At 47.5% G+C, this 27630-nt stretch overlaps 1 protein-coding gene across 2 annotated transcripts; it reads right to left on the bottom strand.

The window, feature by feature from the left end:
- Positions 1-13718: 13718 nt before the first annotated feature.
- Positions 13719-26277, bottom strand: LOC140389263 (extracellular calcium-sensing receptor-like). 2 transcript variants are annotated; one of them, XM_072473445.1, is made up of 6 exons: positions 26200-26277; positions 25361-25732; positions 19574-20383; positions 18383-18610; positions 15123-15246; positions 13719-14632 (listed from the first exon to the last, which is right to left on the bottom strand). In XM_072473445.1, exons 2-6 carry the CDS (start codon positions 25667-25669, stop codon positions 13719-13721), a joined length of 2385 nt encoding a protein of 794 aa, XP_072329546.1. In that variant the 5' UTR covers positions 25670-25732; positions 26200-26277. The 2 variants fall into 2 exon arrangements, with proteins under 2 accessions (XP_072329546.1, XP_072329547.1); XM_072473446.1 differs by lacking the exon at positions 26200-26277 and having other exon boundaries at positions 25361-25645.
- Between the last annotated feature and the right edge of the window lie 1353 nt (positions 26278-27630).

The raw sequence follows: 27630 nt of genomic DNA, 5'->3' as shown, positions 1-27630 counted from the left end.
CTACTTTTGAAAGCACCTTTGTCACCCCCATCCAAAACCCCCGTAGTGCCGGGCATGCCCAAAACATATGGGTATGATTCGCTGGGCTTCTCGAGCACCTCGCACACCTATCATCCACCCCAAAAAATTTACTGAGCCGCGCTCCAGTCATATGTGCCCTGTGTAATACCTTAAACTGGATAAGGCTTAGCCTGGCACACGAGGACGACGAGTTTACCCTACTTAGGGCATCCGCCCACAGCCCCTCCTCGATCTCCTCCCCCAGCTCTTCTTCCCATTTCCCTTTTAGTTCATCTACCATAGTCTCCCCTTCGTCCCTCATTTCCCTATATATATCTGACACCTTACCATCCCCCACCCATGTCTTTGAGATCACTCTGTCCTGCACCTCTTGTGTCGGGAGCTGCGGAAATTCCCTCACCTGTTGCCTCGCAAAAGCCCTCAGTTGCATATACCTGAATGCATTCCCTTGGGGCAACCCATATTTCTCGGTCAGCGCTCCCAGACTCGCGAACTTCCCATCCACAAATAGATCTTTCAGTTGCGTTATTCCTGCTCTTTGCCACATTCCATATCCCCCATCCATTCCCCCCGGGGCAAACCTATGGTTGTTTCTTATCAGGGACCCCCCCAAGGCTCCAGTCTTTCCCCTATGCCGTCTCCACTGTCCCCAAATCTTCAGTGTAGCTACCACCACCGGGCTTGTGGTGTAGTTCCTCGGTGAGAACGGCAATGGGGCTGTCACCAGAGCCTGCAGGCTAGTCCCCCTACAGGACGCCCTCTCTAATCTCTTCCACGCCGCTCCCTCCTCCTCTCCCATCCACTTACTCACCATTGAAATATTAGCGGCCCAATAGTACTCACTTAGGCTCGGTAGTGCCAGCCCCCCCTATCCCTACTACGCTGTAAGAATCCCTTCCTCACTCTCGGAGTCTTCCCGGCCCAAACAAAACCCATGATGCTCTTTTCAATCCTTTTAAAAAAAGCCTTCGTGATCACCACCGGGAGGCACTGAAACACAAAGAGGAATCTCGGGAGGACCACCATCTTAACCGCCTGCACCCTCCCTGCCATTGACAGGGATACCATATCCCATCTCTTGAAATCTTCCTCCATCTGTTCCACCAACCGCGTTAAATTTAACCTGTGCAATGTGCCCCAATTCTTAGCTATCTGGATCCCCAGGTAACGAAAGTCTCTTGTTACCTTCCTCAACGGTAGGTCCTCTATTTCTCTACTCTGCTCCCCTGGATGCACCACAAACAGCTCACTCTTCCCCATGTTCAATTTATACCCTGAAAAATCCCCAAACTCCCCAAGTATCCGCATTATTTCTGGCATCCCCTCCGCCGGATCCGCCACATATAGTAGCAAATCGTCCGCATACAAAGATACCCGGTGCTCTTCTCCTCCCCTAAGTACTCCCCTCCACTTCTTGGAACCCCTCAGCGCTATCGCCAGGGGCTCAATCGCCAGTGCAAACAGTAATGGGGACAGAGGGCATCCCTGCCTTGTCCCTCTATGGAGCCGAAAATATGCCGATCCCCGTCCATTCGTGACCACACTCGCCACTGGGGCCCTATACAATAGCTGCACCCATCTAACATACCCCTCTCCAAAACCAAATCTCCTCAACACCTCCCACAAATAATCCCATTCCACTCTATCAAATGCTTTCTCGGCATCCATCGCCACTACTATCTCCGTTTCACCCTCTGGTGGGGCCATCATCATTACCCCTAACAGCCTCCGTTTATTCGTGTTCAGCTGTCTCCCCTTCACAAACCCAGTTTGGTCCTCGTGAACCACCCCCGGGACACATTCCTCTATTCTCATTGCCATTACCTTGGCCAGGACCTTGGCATCCACATTTAGGAGGGAAATTGGTCTGTAGGACCCGCATTGTAGCGGGTCCTTTTCCTTCTTTAAGAGAAGCGATATCGTTGCTTCAGACATAGTCAGGGGCAGTTGTCCCCTTTCCTTTGCCTCATTAAAGGTCCTCGTCAGTACCGGGGCGAGCAAGTCCAAATATTTTCTATAGAATTCGACTGGGAATCCGTCCGGTCCCGGGGCCTTTCCCGTCTGCATGCTCCTAATTCCTTTCACCACTTCTTCTACCTTGATCTGTGCTCCCAGTCCCACCCTTTCCTGCTCTTTCACCTTGGGAATTTCCAGCCGATCCAAAAAGTCCATCATTCTCTCCCTCCCATCCGGGGGTTGAGCTTCATATAATTTTTTATAAAATGTCCTGAACACTTCATTCACTCTCTCTGCTCCCCACTCCATCTCTCCTTCCTCGTCCCTCACTCCCCCTATTTCCCTCGCTGCTCCCCTTTTCCTCAATTGGTGTGCCAGCAATCTGCTCGCCTTCTCCCCATATTCATACTGTACACCCTGCGCCTTCCTCCATTGTGCCTCTGCAGTGCCTGTAGTCAGCAAGTCAAATTCCACATGCAGCCTTTGCCTTTCCCTGTACAATCCCTCCTCCGGTGCTTCCGCATATTGTCTGTCCACCCTCAAAAGTTCTTGCAGCAACCGCTCCCGTCCCTTACTCTCCTGCTTCCCTTTATGTGCCCTTATTGATATCAGCTCCCCCCTAACCACCGCCTTCAACGCCTCCCAGACCACTCCCACCTGGACCTCCCCATTGTCATTGAGTTCCAAGTACTTTTCAATACATCCCCTCACCCTTAGACACACCCCCTCATCCGCCATTAGTCCCATGTCCATTCTCCAGGGTGGGCGCCCTCCTGTTTCCTCCCCTATCTCCAAGTCCACCCAGTGTGGGGCGTGATCCGAAATGGCTATAGCCGTATACTCTGTTCCCCTCACCTTCGGGATCAATGCCCTACCCAGCACAAAAAAGTCTATGCGCGAATAGACTTTATGGACATAGGAGAAAAACGAGAACTCCTTACTCCTAGGTCTACTGAATCTCCACGGGTCCACACCTCCCATCTGCTCCATAAAATCTTTAAGCACCTTGGCTGCTGCCGGCCTCCTTCCAGTCCTGGACTTCGACCTATCCAGCCCTGGTTCCAACACCGTGTTAAAGTCTCCCCCCATTATCAGCTTTCCCGTCTCTAGGTCCGGAATGCGTCCTAGCATCCGCCTCATAAAATTGGCATCATCCCAGTTCGGGGCATACACGTTTACCAAAACCACCGTCTCTCCCTGTAGTTTGCCACTCACCATCACGTATCTGCCCCCGTTATCCGCCACTATAGTCTTTGCCTCGAACATTACCCGCTTCCCCACTAATATAGCCACCCCCCTGTTTTTCGCATCTAGCCCCGAATGGAACACCTGCCCCACCCATCCTTTGCGCAGCCTAACCTGGTCTATCAGTTTCAGGTGCGTTTCCTGTAACATAACCACATCTGCTTTAAGTTTCTTAAGGTGTGCGAGTACCCGTGCCCTCTTTATCGGCCCGTTGAGCCCTCTCACGTTCCACGTGATCAGCCGAGTTGGGGGGCTTCCCACCCCCCCCCCCTTGCCGATTAGCCATCATCTTTTTCCAGCTTCTCACCCAGTTCCCACGCAGCTGTATCTCCCCCAGGCGGTGCCCCCCCGCCCATCCTCTCCCGTACCCGCTCCCCCCTTTCCCCAGCAGCAGCAACCCAGTAATTCCCCCCTCCCACCCCCCCCCCGCTAGACCCCCCGCCAGCGTAATTACTCCCCCCATGTTGCTCCCAGAAGTCAGCAAACTCTGGCTGACCTCGGCTTCCCCCCGTGACCACGGCTCGCACCGTGCGACGCCCCCTCCTTCCTGCTTCTCTATTCCCGCCATAATTATCATAGCGCGGGAGCCAAGCCCGCGCTCCTCCCTTGGCCCCGCCCCCCATGGTCAACGCCCCATCTCCTCTCCCTCCCCACCTCCCCCCATCACCACCTGTGGGAGAGAGAAAAGTTACCACACCGCAGGATTAGAACATAAAACCCCTCTTCGCCCCCCACATTCGCCCCACCACTTTATCCAAACGTTCTTTTTAATAATCCACTCATTCCAGTTTTTCTTCTACAATAAAAGTCCACGCTTCATCCGCCGTCTCAAAGTAGTGGTGCCTCCCTTGATATGTGACCCACAGTCTTGCCGGTTGCAGCATTCCAAATTTTATCTTCCTTTTATGAAGCACCGCCTTGGCCCGATTAAAGCTCGCCCTCCTTCTCGCCACCTCCGCACTCCAGTCTTGATAAACGCGGATCACCGCGTTCTCCCATTTACTGCTCCGAGTTTTCTTCGCCCATCTAAGGGCCATTTCTCTATCCTTAAAACGGAGGAATCTCACCACTATGGCTCTGGGAGTTTCTCCTGCTCTCGGTCCTCGCGCCATAACTCGGTATGCTCCCTCCACCTCCAACGGACCCGCCGGGGCCTCCGCTCCCATTAACGAGTGCAGCATCGTGCTCACATATGCCCCGACGTCCGCCCCCTCCACACCTTCAGGAAGACCAAGAATCCTCAGGTTGTTCCTCCTTGCGTTGTTTTCCAGTGCCTCCAACCTCTCCACACATCGTTTCTGATGTGCCTCCTGTATCTCCGTCTTCACCACCAGGCCCTGTATATCGTCCTCATTCTCGGCTGCCTTCGCCTTCACGACCCGAAGCTCCTGCTCCTGGGTCTTTTGTTCCTCCTTTAGCCCTTCGATCGCCTGTAGTATCGGGGCCAACAGCTCTTTCTTCATTTCCTTTTTTATCTCTTCCACGCAGCATTTCAAGAACTCTTGTTGTTCAGGGCCCCATGTGAAACTGCCACCTTCCGACGCCATCTTGGTTTTTGCTTGCCTTCCTTGCCGCTGTTCCAAAGGATCCGCTGCAATCCGGCCACCTTCCTCTCCTTTTTCCATCCGTGTCCAGGGGGAATTCCCTTCTGGTTTACCGCACGGTGTTTTTAGCCGTTAAAATTGCCGTTGGGGCTCCTATCAAGAGCCCAAAAGTCCGTTCCACCGGGAGCTGCCGAAACGTGTGACTCAGCTGGTCATCGCCGCACCCGGAAGTCCAGACTCCTATTTATTGACTACAGCTCCATCTTCAACACCATAATCCCAGCATAGCTCATATCAAAGCTCAAAAACCTAGATCTTGGCTCCTCACTCGGTAACTGTATCCTCGACTTTGTGAGTCATAGACCACAATCAGTAAGAATAAACAGCAACAGCTCCGCCACAATACTCTTCACTACCGGGTCCCGCAAGGCTCCGTATTTAACCCCCCCCCCCCCCCCCCCACTATACTCCTTATACACACACGGCTGCGTGGCAAAATTTGGCTCCAACTCCATCTACAAGTTTGCTGACGACACGACCATAGTGGCTGGATCTCGAACAACGATGAGTCAGAATACAGGAGGGAGATAGAGAACCTAGGGGAGTGGTGTACCGATAACAATCTCTCCCTCAATGTCAGCAATACTAAAGAGCTGGTCATTGACTTTAGGAAGCAAAGTACTGCACACACCCCTATCTGCATCAACGGGGCCGAGATGGAGATGATGAGCAGCTTCAAATTCCTAGGGGTACATATCTCCAAAAACCTGTCTTCATCCACCCACGTCGACGCTACCACCAAGAAAGCACAACGGCGCCTCTACTTCCTCAGGAAACTCAGAAAATTTGGCATGTCCACACTGACTCTTACCAGCACCATAGGAAGCATCCTAGCTGGCTACTTAACAGCCTGGTACGGCAACTGCTCGGCCCAAGACCGTAAAAAACTAGAATCGTGAACTCAGCCCAGTCCATCACACAAACCTGCCTCCCATCCATTGACTCTATCTACATCTCCCGCTGCCTGGGGAAAGCGGGCAGCATAATCAAAGACCCCTCCCACCCGGCTCACTCACTCTTCCAACTTCTTCCATCGGGCAGGAGATACAAAATTCTGAGAACACGCACGAACAGACTCAAAAACAGCTTCTTCCCCACTGTCACCAGACTCCTAATCGACCCTCTTATGGACTGTTCTGATTAATACAACACTCCTGTATGCTTCACCCGATGCCGGTGCCTATGTATTTACCTTGTGTTGCCCTGTTATGTATTTTCTTTTCATGCACTAAATGACATATTTGAGTTGCTTGCAGAAAAATACTTTTCACTACCTCGGTACACGTGACAATAAACAAATCCAATCCAATCCAAACAAATCCAATCCAATTTTGGATCCCGTGCCATGCAAATTTATGCATGGCGAGGAATATGAGGGATTTCCAAGGGAATCCCGCTATTGGGCTGGATTTCGAGCGGGCTGCCTGGTAGCGAAATACTGTGGTCGGCCACCCCTACCCGCACTGCAAACCAGTCCACCCTTCCCCAGATTGCCTCAGTGCCCCCTTCCCCCAAGTACAGGCATGACCCAACCCATCCCCTGAAGGGACTCCCTAACTAAGGAGACCCCCTTAATAGGAAGGCCCTCCCAGGGACCCCCGGATATGGATACCCCACCAGAGATCCCCATAATAGGAAGCCTCACCTCCAGGGACTCCCTGAATAGGGAGAACCCCTCCTTCCCCCAGCACCAGCTGAATATGGAGACCCCCCGAGACCCCATTAATAGGGAGACCCATCTGGAGCCCCTAAATTAAGGAACACACCACAAAGACCCCCTTACTAGAGGGGCCCCCACAGGTCTCTGTGGGCTGTCCCTTTAGTTAGGAGGGTCCCTGTGTGTGGAGGAGGGGATTCCATTAGTCAGGGGGTCCTGTGGTGGGGGGTATTCCTTTGATTAGGGGATCTCTGTGGAGGGGTTCCTTCAGTTAGGGGGACCAGGAACCTTCCTATTAAGGGGGTCCCTAGAGGGGTCTCCCTATTAAGGGGGTCTCGGGTGTTCTCTCATTTTGGGGATCTTTGGGGGTTAAGAGAGGGTTCTAGTCGAGGTGGGGTGCAGGTAGTGCATTGTGAGGAGGAGGGTTGGACTTTGGGGACAAATCCCTTAGCCCACTGGGAGGACCAGCATGTCAGACGCACGTTAGGTGAGACCTGCAGTAATCCCCACCCATGTGATTCCTGGCCCAGGTCACCGGAGAATCACAGAGGGCTGGATATTAGGGTGCCGTGCCCATTGCCTATTTACATTCATCTACATCCATCCATGAACCTCAATGCCACTGCCAGTGGAGGGTCGGATAATTGCGTTCAGATCGGCACCCACCAACGCCTGCCGTCGATTCGATTTTTAGATTCTCCGTCCCATCGGCAAACGTGCACAGAACATAGAACTTACAGTGCAGAAGGAGGCCATTCGGCCCATCGGGTCTGCACCGAACCAGTTAAGCCCTCACTTCCACCCTATCACCGTAACCCAATAACCCCTCCTAACCATTTTTGGTCACTAAGGGCAATTTATCATGGCCAATCCACCTAACCTGCACCTCTTTGGGTTGTGGGAGGAAACCGGAGCACCCGGAGGAAACCCACGCAGACACGGGGAGAACGTGCAGACTCTGCACAGACAGTGACCCAGCAGGGAATCGAACCTGGGACCCTGGCGCTGTGAAGCCACAGTGCTAATCACTTGTGCTACCGTGCTGCCCATTAAATGTGCTTGGGTGACCCTGGATGGAAAATTCACCACAAGGAATAAAGAACTGTATTGTAGTTGCTGTGTCTGTATATAGTTTACCTCGTTGTAGTTTGAATAAATCACTGTGATTTAAGCAACCTCCTTGTAGATACCTCGCGCTATGACAGCAGGTAGGTCATCATACTGGATATTATTCAACAACTTTATCACTCACTTATGGGCACAGATTAGAAGACTCGCAAGAGAGACAGTCTATTGGCCAGGTATGAACAATAACATTGAAGCCATCATCAAGAAGTGTGAGATATGTCAGACCCATATGCCAAGTCAGCACAATGCACCATTGATTCCATATGAGGTTTCTACCTACCTTTGGTCAAAAATCGCTCCCAACCTCTTTCTCGTCCATGGCACTGACTTCATTGTCACCATGGACTACATTGCCAAGCACTCCATGATTTGACAATTGCACGACATGTCAAGCACAACTGTTGCACATACTGGAAGTGCTATTTTCAGTTTATTTGGTGTGCCAACAGAGATCATAATGGACAACAGCCCACAATTTATGAGTAAGCCATTTCGGGATCTGTGTGAGAAGTGGAATATCAATCACACCACTACTTCTTTTCAGTACCCTGGATCTAACAGCCTAGCTGAACAAATGATTCACACAGTGAAATCCCTAATTCTTTAATGTCGGCAGACAAAGCAAGATCTTCACATCTTCGCAATGTTACATCTGAAAGTTACACCTTTAAGTGCAAATATTCTGCCACCCACAGAGGCTATGTTTTGCAGCCCTGTGTTCAATTTTCCTACTCTTACCCTTTCTGCTCTGTGAGGAACTAGAGAGAATGTTTTAGAACTACGAGAGAAGATAGCCAAAATACACAATAAATATGCAGATACAGAAATGTCAAGTTTAAAGTTAGGACAACACGTTTGTATCCAGAAGGTATGAAGCACCCAGCTGAATTGACAAGCGTTTGTTCAGAACAAAGGTCCTATGAAGACATTACAAACAAAGCGCAATAGCAATGCGTAACTAAGGGCAAATCAGATATTCTAGCTCCTCAATCACCGGACAGTCCTATTGCAAGACAAGAACTCACATGCAACCAAGAACAATATCCAAGAATCACAATCCCACTAATCATTCTGAGTAAACAAAAAAACATCCAGACACAGTTACCATCACAAGATATAGGCAGACCAGTTGAGACTCATAGAGCTTTTACACGTATTCTTTAGAGACACCTAGATTCCTCAGTGCAATGAAATTATGTATCGTAAATAGTTATCCATCTTTGAGAGGGCAAAACATGGCCGTGAAATCATCCGAACTCGTGCCGGCTCGGAGAATCGGAGATGACGCCGAGACGGCCTGCGCCGCTGGTCCGATGCTCCGACCGGAGAATCGCGCAAAAGCCGTGCGTGCGCGGTTGACGCGGCGCCGCTGGGGGCCAATGAAAGAGGCCTCCGCGCCAATTCTCCGCGGTCAACCGGCGAAGTTCCCTCTGGCGTGGTTCTAACATGGTTCCACCTGGTGGGAACCCGGACCCGCGGCCGCGGTTGCCGTCCTGCTGGGGGGGGGGAACAGACTCCAGGGGGGCCTCCACGACAGCCAGGCCCGCAATCAGGGGCCACCGATCGGCGGGCACGCTCGATCTGGGGGGGGGGGCTACCTTCCTCTGCGCCGGCCCGCTGTGCACAGACCCCCGCCGGCCCGCCGCGCGCATGCGTGGACCCGCGGCGAGCAGTGCAGGGCCGCGTACGGCAGCTGAAGCAGCGCAGAGCACTCCAGCGCCATGCGGGCCCCCTGTGGGCAACAGAATCGCTGTGGCAAGAGGCCCGATGACGCCGACGTGAAACACACCGGTGTTTACGCCGGCGTCAACACTTAGCCGCTTTTTCAGAACATCCCGGCCTATATATTTAAAAAGACAGGCGGATGCTGCAATGTGCCTTTAAGGGGTATTCCCATCAGGTCACTAGAATTGAAATATGTCATGTGATCCGGTCTTAGTTTCACTTTTTCATTAAGCAGTGCACACAAACAGTTCTGATGTTTTCAAGCTTTATACCTATATGTAACTGCTGTCATGTGCTAATGAATGAAACCACAAGGTGTTTACTCAATCCTTCATGATCGATTGGTGCCTTGTATTATATCATTACAACAATATATAATTATAATAAGAGGACAATGGCAACTCCATGTTACACCTGTGTATTAAAAATAATAAACATACATCAATCAAAAGGTAAGTTGTTTTTTAATTTTACAGGAATAAAGCTAATTACACATAGATTTTATTAGCGATATCTTGACCGTAAATATTTAAAACCAACATCACTGAGTATGAACTATATTCACTACACATGTTGCAATTACTGAATTGTCAATGAAAATATTGGGTTTGCTTTGGTGTTCGAGGACAACCATTAATATTCTGTTTATTGTGAAACCAATATGATTCATCAAATGGCTAATCACTTTAGATGATACAACAACAGTTAAAATGGCACATTATTACATATAATTCACTAGTACTGGTTTGAAATAGTATAATCGGTGTTCATTGGAATAGGATATCAAAGTTCAACTAAATAAATCATCAAATCTTTAGAAATGCTGAACATCCCAATTCTAGCATCCTTTCAGAAGATTAAAACTGTAATGAAGTGAAGCTTCCTTTCACCCCAAGGATAACAGTCATTGGTGTGAGGATATTTCCAGAATAGGAATTTCTTGTGCGCTGCTACTCCAGTTCGCTGGACAATGAAGTTGGGCATCTGGGCAATTGTAATAAATAAAAATAAATAACCTTTATTGTCACAAGTAGGGCTTACATTAACACTGCAATGAAGTTACTGTGAAAAAGCCCTGGTCGCCACATTCCAGAGCCTGTTGGGGTACACAGAGGGAGAATTCAGAATTCTCAGCCCGTACGGGAATCGAACCGCGCTGCAGGCCTTGTTCTGCACCACAAACCAGCTGCCTAACCCACTGAGCTAAACCAGCCCTTGTACTGTCAGTGCCAAGTCACTCAGCCATTTAGGAAGCAGGTAAAGCCACTAAGCAGGCACTGGATTTTAAAGCCTTCCCACATCTCACTATCGCTGTAAATCTGCACGGCTGTGTGGCACAATGGTTAGCACTGCTGCCTCACAGCGCCAGGGTCCAAGGTTTGATTCCAGCCTTGCGCGACTCTCTCTATTGAGTGTACACGTTCTCCCCGTGTCTGCGTGGGTTTCCTCCGGGTGCTCTGGTTTCCTTCTGCTGTCCAAAGATGTGCAGGTTAGGTGGATTGATCATGCTAAAATTGCCCTTAGTGTCCAAAGATGTGCAGGTTAACTGGGGGTTATGGGATTGTGAGGATAGGGCAAGGGAGTGGACATGGGTAGGGTACTCATTCAGAGGGTCGGTGCCGACTTTGTGGACTGAATAGTCTCCATCTGCACTGTAGGGATTCTGTGGTTGTTTAGATATCACCTTGCCCTCTTGTTTTCCTCCTGCTCTTGACAGCTTTCTTTCTTACTTTCTTCATCAACGTTCTCCTGTCAATTTCACTTCAGAAGGTGTGAGTTAAGTAATGGTTCTGGTGGCACAGTTCATTCTTGGCTACATCAGCCTATTTGATTGTGGGGTGGGATATCACTCCCAAATTTGGTCTTAACCCCACCTGACAACCAAGAAGAGTCTTTGGATAAATTTCAAGAGCAGGAACCCAGGCAGTTTTCCCCTCCCAGGCCAATAAATTCTGAGGGCAACTGTAGCACCTTGCTTGCTCTCCTGACAGCACTGAGCTAACTCAGCACGGTCACATGATCAAATTTGGAAGTTCTGATGTTCGAAATCCAATATTATTAGTTCCTCATCCCCCCCCAGTGCATCGTTGTTACTAATGCAGGATATTGCCCAAATAATCCTCCATCCTGCTTTGAATTTTTGATGGTTCATTGAGCTATGTGGTGGTTCCACAGTTAGCACATTGTTACACATTTTCAGCTTTGAGTGATAGTTTTGTGTTAGCTTCAGGCGCCATTGCAATCTGGATCACTCACAAACCATGAATTAACCGCTGGTTTCCATTCAAAGAGGTTTCATTAATGTGGCTGTTCTTTGCCCCATTCCTTTTATACACAGGGTTACATGGGATATATGGCACAGCTAGATGCCACTTGACCAATCAGTCCACATTGGCATTTATGCTCTATTCAAACCTCCTCCCATTTTTCCTCTTCAAAATAAACCTTTGCAACTCTCTGGCCATTTCTCCATAATATACTTGCCTTGGGCGGCATGGTAGCACAGTGGTTAGCACTGTTACTTCACAGCTCCAGGGTCCCAGGTTCGATTCCTGGCTTGGGTCACTGTCTGCGCGGAGTCTGCACATTCTCCCCGTGTCTGCGTGGGTTTCCTCCGGGTGCTCCGGTTTCCTCCCACAAGCCCCGAAAGACGTGCTTATTAGGTGAATTGGACATTCTGAATTCTCCCTCAGTATACCCGAACAGGCGCCGGAATATGGTGACTAGGGGATTTTCACAGTAACTTCATTGCAGTGTTAATGTAAGCCTACTTGTGACACTAATAAATATTATTGGGGCGGCTCCGGGTGCTCCTGTTTCTTCCCACAGTCCAAAGATGTGTAGGTTAGGCAGATTGGCCATGCTTAATTGCCCTTAATATCCAAAAGGTTAGGTGGGGTTACTTACTGGGTTATGGGGATAGGATGGGGGCAGGGGCCTAGGTAGGATGCTCTTTCCAAGGGTCAGGGCAGATTTGATGGCTTCCTTCTGCACTGTAGAGATTATATGGTTCTGTAGGGATTCAGTTTCCCTTTAAATGTATCCAAACTATTTGCTTCAAATACTCTCTGTCATAATGAGTTGCACATTCTCAACCTTCTTGGGTAAAAAAGTTTCTTCTGAATTTCCTGTTGGATTTAAATGCCCATTCTGCAAGGTTATTAATATCCTCTTGTGATTTGTTGTGATACTCCTCAATATTGACTGTCTCAATGACTACAACCCCCTCCTCACTGCCCCTCCATTCCACCATCAAATTTGGTATCACCTACAAATGTCAAAATGGTGTTGATTCCAAAGTCTAAATCATTCAACTAAGTTGTGAACAGCAGTGGTCCCAGCACTGGACCTTGTGGAACCTACGGACACTCTAGAAAATTACCCTTTACTCCACTCTCTGCTTTCTGTCTTGAAGCCAGCTCCATTCTCCACTTAACCCCTGACTCCACATACTCTGGCCACAGACATTAGTCTGGTATGAGGCACTTATCAAAAGCTGTTTGAAAATCCAGATAAATGCAATATTATGCATTACCATTATTCACTCTCTCTTTTACCACCTCAAAGGTTCAGTAAGTTTGGGCAAGCAAGATATTTATTTTCGAAATCCATGATGAATATTCATTACTTCCTTCTTTGCTAGATGTTCTTCTCTTTCAACAGGGATTTTTCCAACACTGATGCCAAGCTAAGTGTTCTCTAATTCCTTGGGATTCCCTGCTCTGCAGGAATGGCCATCAGTCATCTGGTACTACACCATTTTCAATATAATTATTAATTTTGTCTAATAATGGTTATGTTAACGCTTCCCTAGAATATTTCAAATAGATGCGATCTTTCCAGACCAGGAGATCTACCTTCTTTGAGTTTGATAAGGTTACTCAGTACAATCCCCCTTTTTGTTCATTTTAAATGCACTTATCTCATTATTCTCATCTCTCTCATCATTCCATGCTGTGTCAATTTCTTCTATCTCCCTTTCAAATGGTGAAATAGATAAATATTTAATATATTCAACATCGCTTCATCGCTCTCTGTGGTGCTGGCATGTCTGTCTCTTAATGATCCTATTCCTATACCAGCCTTCCTTTTTTATTGGTATACCTGTAAATTATTTATTATTTTGGTTGATAATTTAAGTTGATTATTAATCTTTATGTTCCTAATATCAATGCATTTAGTAATTTTCAATATTTTCTTAAACTGTGCCTTGCAGTTATTTTGCACAACAGCTGGGCCACGATGAAGGACGTACAGATTTAGTCATTTCAGATGCAGACAAAGCAATTAAAGTGATAAAGGAGGGTAGTTCTCAGGGTATAATATAGTTATAGATGTGCTTGACTTGATTGTCGCAATGAAATTGTGCCAATGTATATTCCTTAAAGCTTTTTTGAAGGTATTTTCCCCATCAGATTCCGTTTTGTGTTTTTCTCTGGTCTGAACAGTATAATGTAGCATTTGGGACCAAAAATGCAGAAAAGCAAACCAAAGCTGGATGACAAAATAGCAAAGATTTCAACAGCAACCGTGTATTTGCCAGGTGAGCTTACATAGGCTGGAATGAACGTTAACCACACTGCACAGAAGATAAGCATGCTGAAGGTTATGAGCTTCGCTTCGTTGAAATTGCCTGGTAGCTTTCTAGCCAGAAAAGCTAACACGAAGCACAAGCATGATAAAATGCCAATGTAACCTAATACACAGTAGAAGGCTATTGGAGACCCGACATTACATTCCAGAATAACCTTTGCATTGTGATACTGCAAGTATTTTGTTGGGAATGGGGGAGCTATAGCAAGCCAAGTGACGCAGATCACAATTTGGATGAAAGTGCATGCACAAACGATGAGCCTTTGTTGCAAAGGCCCAAACCATTTCATTGGATTATTTTGGGGGACAGTTGCCTTAAATGCCATCAGCACGACAATCGTTTTCCCCAATATGCAGGACATACAAAGGACAAAGGTGACGCTGAACAATGTGTGCCTCAGTATACAAGACCAGACTGAAGGCTTGCCCATAAATGTAAGTGAGCAGAGAAAACAAAGTACCAATGAAAACAACAACAGAAAACTGAGTTCAGAGTTGTGGGCTTTAACTATGGGGGTATCTTTGCGGTATAGGAATACCGAAGCAATAATCAAAGTGATGCATGCTCCAAATAATGCGAATGTCATCAGGATAATCCCCATCGTATCTTCAAAGGAGAGAAACTCAACTTCTTTCAGTACACATCTTTGGCTGTCATCACTGGGCCAGTATTCCAGAGGGCATTTCAAGCACTCTAATGAATCTGGAAGAATTTAATCAGCAATAGATACTTGTTAATAACTAACTACGAGTTTCAGTTATTCTGAGAATCTAAGGATCATGCAGTACAGAACCTTGTCCCTCTACCAGCTGTATGTAAGTTGCACTCCCCTGCTCTGGGATCATTATTTTGCAGCATTTTTGTTTCTTTTCATATCCAATTTCCTTTAGACAGTTGAAACTGCTTCCACTATCCCATATGAAGCATTGTATTACCGATAATGACAACTCCCTTTGTAAAAATTAAAATTCTCCTCATCTCCCTTCTGATTCCTTTGCCAAATGCTTTAAATCTGTGCCCTCTTGCCATCAACCCTCCAGCCAATGGGAATAGATTCCCTTTGTTTATCCCTTCAACCACCTTGTCAGTTCCGTCATACTAATAGATTTCTTTTGATTTCAAAAGCAATTATTCTAGTGAAGAGTGTACACAACAAAAACTGTAATTTGATGGTAACATTACATTCACTAACCTGTTATATTACTGATTTCACCTTCCGCACATGGTATGCAGTCAAAGCAGCAAATGTGTTGTCCATTTTGTACGGCCTTCCTTGTGCCAGGTGGGCAACTTTCACTGCACACTGACTGTGGCACCTTCATGACGAAAGAGATCAAAACAGACGATAAGATTTTGCCTCAGAGATTGTAAGGATGAAGATGTATTGGGGGGGGGGGACTTTTCATTTCAGTACAAATTAAGAGTCCGCTTTAAGCTCTAAATGCACTGAATGGGAAACTTTGTACCATTACGATCACCAGGTCTCATTTCAAAGCTATTGGCCAACTGCCAGTGCAAACTGAACTCCCTATAGATAGCTCACTGATTGGGAGGGCAGGTAATCATGTAGGGGAAGGGCACATTGGAATGGAATGGTAGATGTTGGGCAGTAATGTTCTGGGAATGCAAGCAGCATGATTTCATTAATGGCCCCTTGAACCATTTTGTTCTGTTTGGTGTAGGTATAGCCACAGTGCTCTCAGGAAGGGAGTTCCAGAATCCTGACTGAGTGGCAGTAAAGGAATGGAGATAAAGCTCCAAATCAGAATGGTGTCTGTCGGGGGCGGGGAGTGTTTGCAAGTAGAAGAGTTCCCATGCATCTGCTGTCATTCTCCTTCTAGGTGGTAGATGTCGCAGATTTGGAAGTTGCTGTTGAAGAAGGTTTAATGAGCTGTTGCAGTGCATCGTGTAGGTGTTCACATTGTGTATCAGTGGTAGAGGGAGTGAATGTTGAAGATGGATGGGTGCTAATCAAGCAGGCTGCTTTGTCCTTGATGGTGGTGAGCTTCTTGTGTGATTTTGGATCGATACTCATTCACGAAGATGGACAGCATTTCAGCACAGCACTCACTTGTGCCTTTCAGATGATGAACTTGCTTTGGGGAGTCAGGAGATGAGTTACTTGCTGCAGAATTCCCAGCCTCTGACCTGTCTTTTGCAGCCACAAATTCCATATGCCTGATTCAGTTCAGTTTCTGGTCAATGGTAACTATAGGTTGTTGTTGACGAGGGGGGGCATAAGCAATGATAATGCCATTGAAGGTCAAGTGGAGGTGGTTAGATTTTCTTTTGTTGGGAATGGTCATGTCTTAGCACATTTACGGCATGAATATTACTTGCCACTTATCTGCCAAGTTTTAATATTGTCCAGGTCTTGCTTCATGTGGGCACAGAGAGCTTTGGTATCTGAGAAGTCATAAATGGTGCTGAACATTGCACAATCATCAGCTAACATCCTTGCTTCTGACATTATGACGGAGGATGTCGTTGATGAAACAGATGAAGATAGTTGGCCTGGGATAAGACCTTGAGGAACACCTGCAATTATGTCCCAGGGCTGAGATAATTGGCACCTAACAACCACAATCATTTTATTTTGTGCTGACTTTAACTCCAACCAATGAAGACTTTTTCTCCTTAATCTGATTGCCTTTAATTTTGCTCGGGCTCCTAGATACCACACTCAGGCATGTGTTGCCTTCATATAAAGGGCAGTCATCATCACCTCATGTCTTGCATTCAGCTGTTCCCCCATGTGTGGAGCATAACGACAATGAGGTTTGGAGCTGAATGACCCAGGCAGTCTCCAACTGAGCATCAGTGGCTGGGATACTGCTGTGTAAGTGATGCTTGAAAACATTTTTGACAACATCTTCCATCACTTTACTGGTGATTGACAGTAGGCTGCTGGGACAGTAAGTGACCAGATTGGATCTGTATGCTTTTTGTGGATAGGACGTACCAGGGAAATTTTGTACATTGTCAGGAAGATGTCTGTGTTGTAGCTGTACGAGAACAGCTTGACCAGGGACATGGCTAACTCTGGAGCACATGTCTTCAGTACTAATATGAGAATGTTGTAAGGACCCAGAATGTTGCTGTACCCAGTACATGCAGCTGTTTCTTGATATCGTACAGAGCAAGTCAAATTGACTGAAGACTGGCAGCTGTGATTCTAGGAACCTCAGGACGATTCTGTGGCGATTTATCTACTTGACACTTCTGGCTGGAGATGGTTACAAATCTTTGTCTTTGACACCAGAGTGTTGGATTTTCCCATCATTGAGGATTATGTATTTGTGGAGCCTCCTCTAAAGTTCGTTGTTTAATCATCCATCAGCATTCGTGACTGGGTATGGCAAGTCGGCATAATTTAGATTTGCTCACAAGAATGATCCCTGGAATTAAGGACTTGTCATATGAGGAGCGGTTGGAGACTCTGGATCTGTACTCGATGGAGTTTAGAAGGATGAGGGGGGATCTCATTAAAACTTACAGAATACTGAGAGGCCTAGTTAGAGTGAACATGGAGAGGACGTTTCCACTAATAGGAGAAATTAGAATGTGAGGGCACAGCCTCAGACTGTGAGGCTGCGACTGCTTTAAAACAGAGATGAGGAGGAATTTCTTCAGCCAGAGGGTGGTGAATCTGTGGAACTATTTGCCGCAGAAGGCTGTGGAGGCCAAGTCACTGAGTGTCTTTAAGACAGAGATAGATAGGTTCTTGATTCATGAGGGGATCAGGGGTTATGGGCAGAAGGCAGGAGATAGGGATGAGAAACGTATCAGCCATGATTGAATGGCAGAGCAGACTCGATGGGCTGAATGGCCTAATTCTGCTCCTATGTCTTATGATCTTACGATTCATTGGTTGTGGGATTGTTAAGTTCTGCCAATTACATGCAGCTTCCACTATTTGGCATGTTGCTGTTTCAATAGGTGGACACCTTCTGTGGGATTTTCCATCGGCGGGATCCTCCGCTTCACCGGCAGAGCACCCACACCCCCATGTTCCCCGACAGCTTGGGATGGCCACAATGGGAAAGCCCATCGGACAGTGGAGTGCAGGATATGGTAGGAGGGCGGATTGTGCGGTTGAATACAATTCTGCTGTGACTTTTGGCCTACAGGACTATATAGATGCCCAATTTAAGCTGGTAATTAATGGAAGTGAATTCAGTAGTAACTTTTAAACGATGATATTCGCTGGAATAAAATTATAATGTAATGGGGATGAGCATATGAGTGAAACTAATTGGGTGTACCTTCAAATAACTTGCATAAAAACAACAGACAAATTAGCCTGCAGTTGTCCTGTAAAGTTGTACGATTTCCACCACCCTTTCTGTGAAGATGTGGCTTTAGACATCACCTCTGAACAGACTGGTCCTCTTCCACTAACAAAGTAACAACTCATTCAGCAAAAAAGCACTGATTTAAGCAGAGACTTACTCTTGTTGTGTTCCCATGCCAAATAACACTATCTTCATTTATCATAAACTGTTTTCCTGTTGCTGCGGATGCATCAAAGTAGCCAACTGTTACATGTTCGACCAAGCCATTCTGGTTCTCCTGCCAGTTTATAATATCATAGGATGCAGTGGGATCCCCATTTGGATCAAAATATACATGCTCTCCAAGGCGATTTGTAAATCTTACTTCTTTCAAATGCTGGAATAGCTTGGAGGAGCGGTCAGAAAGAGGAGTTTAGTTATTTAAAACAATTAAGATATATTAAGATATGCATTTCAAGACTTTCAAAAAAAAGAATCTGTTTTTTTCTTTCAAAAATGCAGCAATGACAGTAACTTCCACTGTAAAGAACTGTACACTACATGTATATGTTTTTGACTTGTATCTTCATTCCTATTCTACCCAAGTGGATTCCGAGGGCTCCAGCTTGTGCAGATGTAGGTTTCCATGATATTAAACACTCTTCCGCAGTTTCACCGAATGTTTATTCTATATATGCAAGTTTTTACAGTGATTGTCATTGAGCTATTTGATTATAGTGAGATCACAATGAAACCCAATTTTGTCCCCATTCATAAATGCATAATTCCATGCAGAAAGGGCAGAAGCCCTGGCTGTTTACCTCCTCCTAACCACTGAGTAAATGCCATTCCTGCTCAGATGATTAAACACACCATGGCACAGAAACTGATTTAGTGCCTTGCCAATGTTTTTACATCTTTCCGCAATGGGTGGCTTGTTTATGTGCTGCAGGCTTTCTATATTATGCATTGAATCCATAAATCTGGGTTGGGCTGAGGCACATATTTTTTTCTTTTTGAAATGGTGACACATTAGCGATGTAACTTCTTTATTTATAAATGGGGGCTGTTTAGCACAGGGCTAAATCGCTGGCTTTGAAAGCAGACCAAGGCAGTCCAGCAGCACGGTTCAATTCCCGTAACAGCCTCCCCAAACAGGTGCCGGAATGTGGCGACTAGGGGCTTTTCACAGTAACTTCATTTGAAGCCTACTTGTGACGATAAGTGATTTTCATTTCATATATGAAATTGTAATTTGCAATGAAGCATCCTAACAATGCATGCCATGAGTACCGTTTATAGCTCTGTATATTTGAGATCAGAATTGTTAAATTCAGCATTAAAGTGCTGGTTGGAACATTCCTCTTACCTGCCATGGCTTGATGTTTGAAACATTAGCACAAAGATAAGGTCCCATTGATTCATCTTCACAAAATAGCAGGCTGTGGAGTCCATGAGCAATGGCATAGACTGCTTTGTAGACATTATAGGAAACTCTCAAATGAGTTACATCAAAGAAGGAGTCATTAGCCTTTAGTAAGTTTTCATGCCCTGTACATTGCTTGGTACTGAGCACAGATATGCCCCTATTAAATGTGCAACCAAACATTGCTTCCCAAAAAGCATTTACAAAACCGCCAGTAAAATATGCTGTAGGGCGTAGACTCATAAGAAAATGTCTCAATTCTGGTATTGCCATTTTGTGACTTGCAAATCCAATTGTTCCCCCGAGAGATTTGAAATTGTGTTTTGTGGAGGGTCTTGTCGCTGTAATCCAAGCTTCGCTGGCTATCCACTGAATGCCAGTGATATTTTGATGGACTATTTCCTTCAGCAAAGGGTATAGGTCACCCTCGGAAGCAAAAGCCAAGATAACCTTTGCAGTGGACAATTTTATGACATCTACAATCTTCAATATTCTTTCTTCAGGATACGTTCTGAGAACCATTTCTGAGAAAGCGATGCAGACTCCAGCTTGTTCAACAAGCTCTCTAAATGCTTGAATTCCATATCGACCATATTCATTGTCACCTCCAATGGTCCCAATCCAAGTCCAGCCAAAATGTTCTACAAGCTGAGCTAAAGCCTTAGCCTGGAACAAATCGCTTGGTACAGTTCTGAAAAATGTAGGATATTCTTGTTTGTTGCTTAAACATGCACAAGTAGAAAAATAGCTGACCTGCAAATGTTTTGAGAAAAATGAAAGTAAGTGATTGTGAAATGTAATCTTCTTTTGTGACATGGGCAATTAAGAAGAGCGCTTTCTTTTAGGATCTTGAAGAAAGGTGTGGTTACAGGTAACAGTGCATTCAATTCAAGCAAAATCTAAACCTGTTTCTCAATGGAATGGAGATCAAGAGGTACTTGTAATATCAATAAGAATAAAAGTGGTCCCGCAGACAATACTTAGGATGGCCAAGAGGGTTACAACAATGTTTGAATGATTTCCCCTAATTGTCTCAGTTTTGACCAGGAGTTTTGACTCCACAGGAGAGTGTGGAGAATGGTTCTGGCTGAGTTGGAAAGTCTACATATTGTTAAGAAGATGGTTGGATGGTCCTGTATTAATCTATTAATATAAATGGATGCAAATTTACATGGGCTCCATTCCTGCTTGCACTCCCCCATATAATATTCATGTCTTCCCTGTGGCCGGCCCGAAGGATACAGGACAGGGTGGGCTTGGGCGTGTGGGTAGGCGACGGAAAGGTATCAGACATATACCAGGAGCTGCAGGAGACAGAGGAGGCCTCGGTGGAAGAGCTGAAGGGCAAGTGGGAGGAGGAGCTGGGTGAGGACTGGATGAGGGCCTGTGGGCAGACGCCCTGGGCAGGGTCACTTCCTCCTCATCTTGTGCCAGGCTTAGCCTGATTCAGTTTAAAGTGGTACACCGGGCGCATATGGCAGTGGCGAGAATGAGTAAGTTCTTTGGGGTGGAGGACAGGGTGGGGTGTGAGGTGTTCAGGGAGCCCAGCAAGCCATTTGGAGAGGCTTTGCAAAGGCTATGTCCAAGGTCTTGGACACTCGTGTAAAGCTGAGCTGGGGGATAGCGATATTTGGGGTGTCAGAAGATCCGGGAGTGCTGGAGTCGAAAGAGGCCGGAGTCTTGGCCTTTGCCTCCTTGGTAGCCCAGAGACGGCTCTTGTTAATGTGGAGGGATGCGAAACCCTCAAGTGTGGAGACTTGGGTCAGTGACATGGCTGGGTTTCCAAGTTTGGAAAGGATAACGTTTTCCTTAAGAGGGTCCTTGCAGGGGTTCTGCAGGGGGTGGCAACTGTTCCTTGACTTTCTCGCGGAACTGGAGGTGGAGGTGAGCAGCAGCAGCAAACCAGGGGGAGGGGGGGAGGGGGGGGGGCGCTATGGGTGGTGGATTGATTTCACTGGTGAAGGGCAGATACCCCACCTTGTTTTGTTAAGTTGTTAATTTGCTTTTCTTTATTATTATGTTTTTGTTGCTTTCTTTCTGTAGTGGTTTGTAAAATTTTGTAAACATTTTTGAATAAAAACAATTTTTTTTTAAAAAAATGTATTCCCTGTGGCCAGGAGATCAAATAACTAGAACTGAAGGAGGAGGAAAGTCTGTTCTCTAATGGTCATGTGCAAAGCAGGGAGCTGCTCAACCTTTGATTGAAACTAAGTTTAAAAAGTACAAAATACCCCCCAACTAATTTGAAAGTTACCTTTGATAGGCCATATTTATACCTTCCTGCTCTCAATTCCAACTTGCTTAATTCAAACTATATATTTGATCACTTCCAATCAGAGTCTCTATCGCTGTGCCTATTCCGAAATTGTCCTTATTAAAATCACAAATAATTTAAATGTAACCACGGTCAAAGTCAACTATCTGTCCTCACCCTCCTTGCAACCCCTGACACAGCTAACAATGCCATCCTCCAACAACTCTCCTCCATCATCCAACTTCAGGGAGATCACTCCAGCCTGGTGTCAGTCATGTATTTTTAGTGATAGTCAGAGAAACATTTGCAATGGTTTCTCTTCTAGGAACTTCATAATTATTTCCAAAACCTTACAATCATCTATGCTAGGCTCCCTCCTCTTTTGCATTTACATACTTTACCTCAGCAATATCATCCCAAAACACATCACGTACCACATGTGCACCCACCTCCCTCTATCTCAACATTACATCTCTCGACCCCGACAATGTTTCTGATTTGTCCATGATTACTCAACATCCATAACTGGATGAGGGTGAATTTCCTCCACTAAATATTGGGAGGAGAGAAGCCATTATTTTTGATTCCTATCATAATCTGTTCCCTCATGAATTACCCCATCATTTTCCCAGGAAATTGTCCAATCCTGACCAGGCCCCATGTAACCTAGGCATAATATTTGACACCAAGATAAGGTCTTCATGTCATCGGCATTCCTTCACCAACATCTCTTACTCCCCCTTTCATAACATTACCCAACTCTGCCCTGTTAGCACTGTTGCTTCACAGCGCCAGGGTCTCAGGTTCGATTCCTGGCTTGGGAACTGTGCGGAGCCTGCACGTTCTCCCAGTGCCTGTGTGGGTTTCCTCCGGGTGCTCCGGTTTTCTCCCACAGTCCAAATATGTGTAAGTTAGGTGGATTGGCCATGATAAATTGCCCTTAGTGTCCACAAAGGTACGGTCGGGTTACTGGGATAGGGAGGAGGTGAGGGCTTAAGTATGGTGTTCTCGGGCAGCACGGTGGCACAGTGGGTTAGCCCTGCAGCCTCACGGCGCCGTGGTCCCAGGTTCGATCCCGACTCTGGGTCACTGTCTGTGTGGAGTTTGCACATTCTTCCCGTGTTTGCGTGGGTTTTGCCCCCACAACCCAAAGATGTGGAGGCTTGGTGGAAAGGCGATGCTAAGTTGCCCCTTAATTGGAAAAAATGAATTGGGCACTCTAAATTTTTTTTTTTAAAGTATGGTGTTCTTTCCAAGAGCCAGTGCTGACTTGATGGGCCGAATGGCCTCCTTCTGCATTGTAAATTCTATGATTCTGATATTTTCCTATATTGTTTGATGGGAGAATGGAGCACCCCCAGAATGGGGTGGATGGAGGATTCAATGATCTTCCAATTGGAGCTTGGCTATTCGTGGACAATGTCAGGAAGCACGGGCGAAATTCTCCCCCAACGGCGGGATGTCCGCCGACTGGCGCCAAAGCCGGCGCCAATCAGACGGGCATCGCGCCGGCCCAAAGGTGCGGAAGGCGCCCCAACATTGAGGGGCTAGGCCGACGCCTGAGGGATTTCCGCCCCGCCAGCTGGCGGAAATGGCGTTTGCTTCCCCGCCAGCTGGCGCGGAAATGCGGCGCATGCGCATGCGCGTCAGCGGCCGCTGTCAGTTTCCCAGCGCATGCACGGGAGAGTCAGCAGCCGCTGTCAGTTTCCCGCGCATGCGCAGTGGGGGGAGTCTCTTCCGCCTCCGCCATGGTGGAGGCCGTAGTGGAGGCGGAAGGGAAAGAGTGCCCCCACGGCACAGGCCTGCCCGCGGATCGGTGGGCCCCGATCGTGGGCCAGGCCACCGTGGGGGCACCCCCCCGGGGTCAGATCGCCCCGCGCGCCCCCCCCCCCAGGACCCCGGAGCCCGCCCACGCCGCCTGGTCCCGCCGGTAAATACCAGGTGTGATTTACGTCGGCGGGACAGGCAATTCCTGGGTGGGACTTCGGCCCATCCGGGCCGGAGAATCCAGCGGGGGGGGGTCCCGCCAACCGGCGCGGCCCGATTCCCGCCCCCGCCCAATCTCCGGGAGCGGAGACTTCGGCGGGGACGGGATTCACGGCGGCCAACGGGGGGTCATTCTCCGACCCCCCGCCGGGTCGGAGAATGACGCCCCACATTTCTACACAAGCAGTGGGGGGAATCTGGAATTCTCCCCAGCAAACTGTTGAAATGAAGGGTAAATTGAATTTTTTAAATGCAGATGATTGGTAAGCAAGGAACCAAGGTGAATGGATTGAGTTAAGATATAGAGCCACCTTGGTCTGATTGAATGGTGCAATGCACTTAATAATGATCATCTTTAATATTGTCACAAGTAGGCTTACATTAACACTGCAATGAAGTTACTGTGAAAGTTCCTTCGTGGCCACATCCGGCGTGTGTTCGGGTACACGGAGGGAGAATTCAGAATGTTCAATTCATCTAACAGCAGGGGCGAAATTCTCCCCCAACGGCGGGATGCCCGCCGACTGGCGCCAAAGCTGGCGCAAATCAGACGGGCATCGCGCCGGCAAAAAGGTGCGGAAGTCTCCGCATCTTTGGCGGCCTAGCCCCAACATTGAGGGGCTAGGCCGACGCCGGAGGGATTTCCGCCCCGCCAGCTGGCGGAAATGGCGTTTGTTGCCCCGCCAGCTGGCGCGGAAATGCGGCGCATGCGCGGGAGCGTCAGCGGCCGCTGTCAGTTTCCCCGCGCATGCGCGGGAGCGTCAGCGGCCGCTGAAAGTTTCCCGCGCATGCGCAGTGGGGAGAGTCTCTTCCGCCTCCGCCATGGTGGAGGCCGTAGCGGAGGCGGAAGGGAAAGAGTGCCCCCACGGCACAGGCCCGCCCGCGGATTGGTGGGCCCCGATCGCGGGCCAGGCCACCGTGGGGGCACCCCCCGGGGTCAGATCGCCCCGCGCCCCCCCCAGGACCCCGGAGCCCGCCCACGCCGCCTGGTCCCGCCGGTAAATACCAGGTTTGATTTACGCCGGCGGGACAGGCAATTCCTGGGCGGGACTTCGGCCCATCCGGGCCGGAGAATCCAGCGGGGGGTCCCGCCAACCGGCGCGGCTGGATTCCCGCCCCCGCCCAATCTCCGGGAGCGGAGACTTCGGCGGTGGCGGGGGCGGGATTCACGGCGGCCAACGGCCATTCTCCGACCCGGCGGGGGGTCGGAGAATGACGCCCCATGTCTTTGGGGACTTGTGGGAGGAAACTGAAACACCTGGAGGAAACCCACGCAGACACGGGGAGAACGTGCAGACAGTAACTCAAGTCGGGAATCGAACCCGGGACCCTGGCGTTGTGAAGCAACAGTGCTAACCACTATGCTACCGTGCCGTCCTTGCTCCTTTTCCGACACTGTGATGCCTGATGGGCTTTACAACTGGTTATTATATTAATGCAATTACATATTTATTTTAGAAAAAAACATTTTTTTTACTGAATTACCTTACCATTGAAATTCCAAAAGATGCGACAGCCCTTGCTATGGTTATTGACTGTGATGATCCAGACTCTCCAATTATGGCTGGGATAGGAGAATCCCCTTTGCAATTAAACTCTGGAATATGTTTTTCTTGTCCGTTCATCAGTGTCAGGGCTGCTTTGAGGGCCTGGGACGGCGAAGCACAGGAATCGTGGATCCTGTAGCCCAGCGTAACATTTGGAAGGATGGTCCGATCCTGGTTTATTTCCTTTATTGCAAAGATCATGACTTGTGTCCAGCGGAATGCTCTGAGATCAAAGCTGCAGGATAACAGCATGTGCACACACTTTTATTACACCTTTTGAACGAATTGCATTGGTAAGAGTTTCACAGAACGTTTGTAAAGGGCAACAAAAGACGGTTGGATAAAATTATGACTTGTTCGGCACAACCATTGCATTAAAAAAATAAAAATAAATGATTAAAGTGATAATTTAAAGTTGCGGTACTTCAAACTAAACGCAGTCCAGTTTGCAGGTGAGAATAATTATATTGGATTGGGACATAAATACGATGTAAAGTCAACTTCTAAAGGAAAAGTTTAACAATTTCTAGTTCATAATTCGGATCCTGAGGTCTGGAAACTAAAACGAATTTGAGCAACCCGACAAAGAAAACGGCTTACACCTGAAGACCTCAGCAGTAAATGCTCAAGGTCGAAAAGACGAGAAGACTTCTGCACTGATCGAATGTTCTCCTGAACTTGAAAAGTAACCACAAACGCTGAACAAAGTCTCACCTGACACACTCTGAACGTGCTGGTGTGGTTTTAAATGAATTATTTCCTTCCAATTCTTTATTGTAGATGGGAAATACCCCACCAATGATGATGTCCCCATCCTCCGACAGTCCTGGCATGTGAAATTCTCCAAAAAGTTTGCACGTGGAGTCTCCTGCTCCCAGTAAGGGGAACGCAACGCAAACAACGCATTGTAACAAGTGAGGCATCCCAGTGCGCAACGAGTCACCGCCAGTTCTTCCTTCTGTCAGGCAAAGAGTATCAATTTGCCCTTTATAAAGTTCTATGACGCCCACAATGTTGATTACAGCGAGTTAATTGAGTTGGACTAATTTCCAGAAACCCCCAAACGATTGTGCCATTGTTATTTGACATTCGTCTCTGAATGATGAGAGTGGAGGGGATGTCAAAATATCATCCCAGTTAAACCTGGTCCCTCAAGTGATGTTCTCAGTTGTGGCACTCACTCGGATGCCAAATTAGACCCTACCTAGTTTCTTCAATTAAACATTTTTGATTAACGGTGTTGGACTGGATCTAATTAAGCATGCAACAATGTTTTGCAGATCTATTCTATTACTAAGCAGACTTTTCTCTCCTGCTTTTCGGTGGTGAGTATGTCAGTATTGACTCAGTGGTAGAACTCCGACCTCGAAATCAGATCTATGGTGTGCAGTTTCAGGCTCTCTTCAAACACTTGGATACACCATGGACTCTGACATTGGATGCAGTACTGAGGGTTGTTGTGGAGATCAAGAAGGAGAACAAACAAAGAACAAATAAATGTACAGCAGAGGAACAGGCCCTTCGGCCCTCCAAGCCCGTGCCGACCATGCTGCCCGACTAAACTACAATCTTCTACACTTTCTGGGTCCGTATCCCTCTATTCCCATCCTATTCATGTATTTGTCAAGATGCCCCTTAAATGTCACTATTGTCCCTGCTTCCACCACCTCCTCCGGTAGCGAGTTCCAGGCACCCACTACCCTCTGTGTAAAAAACTTGCCTCGTACATCTACTCTAAACCTTGCCCCTCTCACCTTAAACCTATGCCCCCTAGTAATTGACCCCTCTACCCTGGGGAAAAGCCTCTGACTATCCACTCTGTCTATGCCCCTCATAATCTTGTAGACCTCTATCAGGTCGCCCCTCAACCTCCGTCGTTCCAGTGAGAACAAACCAAGTTTATTCAACCGCTCCTCATAGCTAATGCCCTCCATACCAGGCAACATTCTGGTAAATCTCTTCTGCACCCTCTCTAAAGCCTCCACATCCTTCTGGTAGTGTGGCGATCAGAATTGAACACTATACTCCAAGTGTGGCCTAACTAAGGTTCTATACAGCTGCAACATGCCTTGCCAATTCTTATACTCAATGCCCCGGCCAAATGAAGGCAAGCATGCCGTATGCCTCCTTGACTACCTTCTCCACCTGTGTTGCTCCTTTCAGTGACCTGTGGACCTGTACTCCTAGATCTCTCTGACTTTCAATACTCTTGA

This window comes from Scyliorhinus torazame, chromosome 14, assembly GCF_047496885.1.
Source record: "Scyliorhinus torazame isolate Kashiwa2021f chromosome 14, sScyTor2.1, whole genome shotgun sequence".
Classification (NCBI taxonomy): Eukaryota; Metazoa; Chordata; class Chondrichthyes; order Carcharhiniformes; family Scyliorhinidae; genus Scyliorhinus; species Scyliorhinus torazame.
The sequence above is the reverse complement of the archived record's forward strand: the minus strand, read 5'-3'. Positions and strand labels throughout refer to the sequence as shown.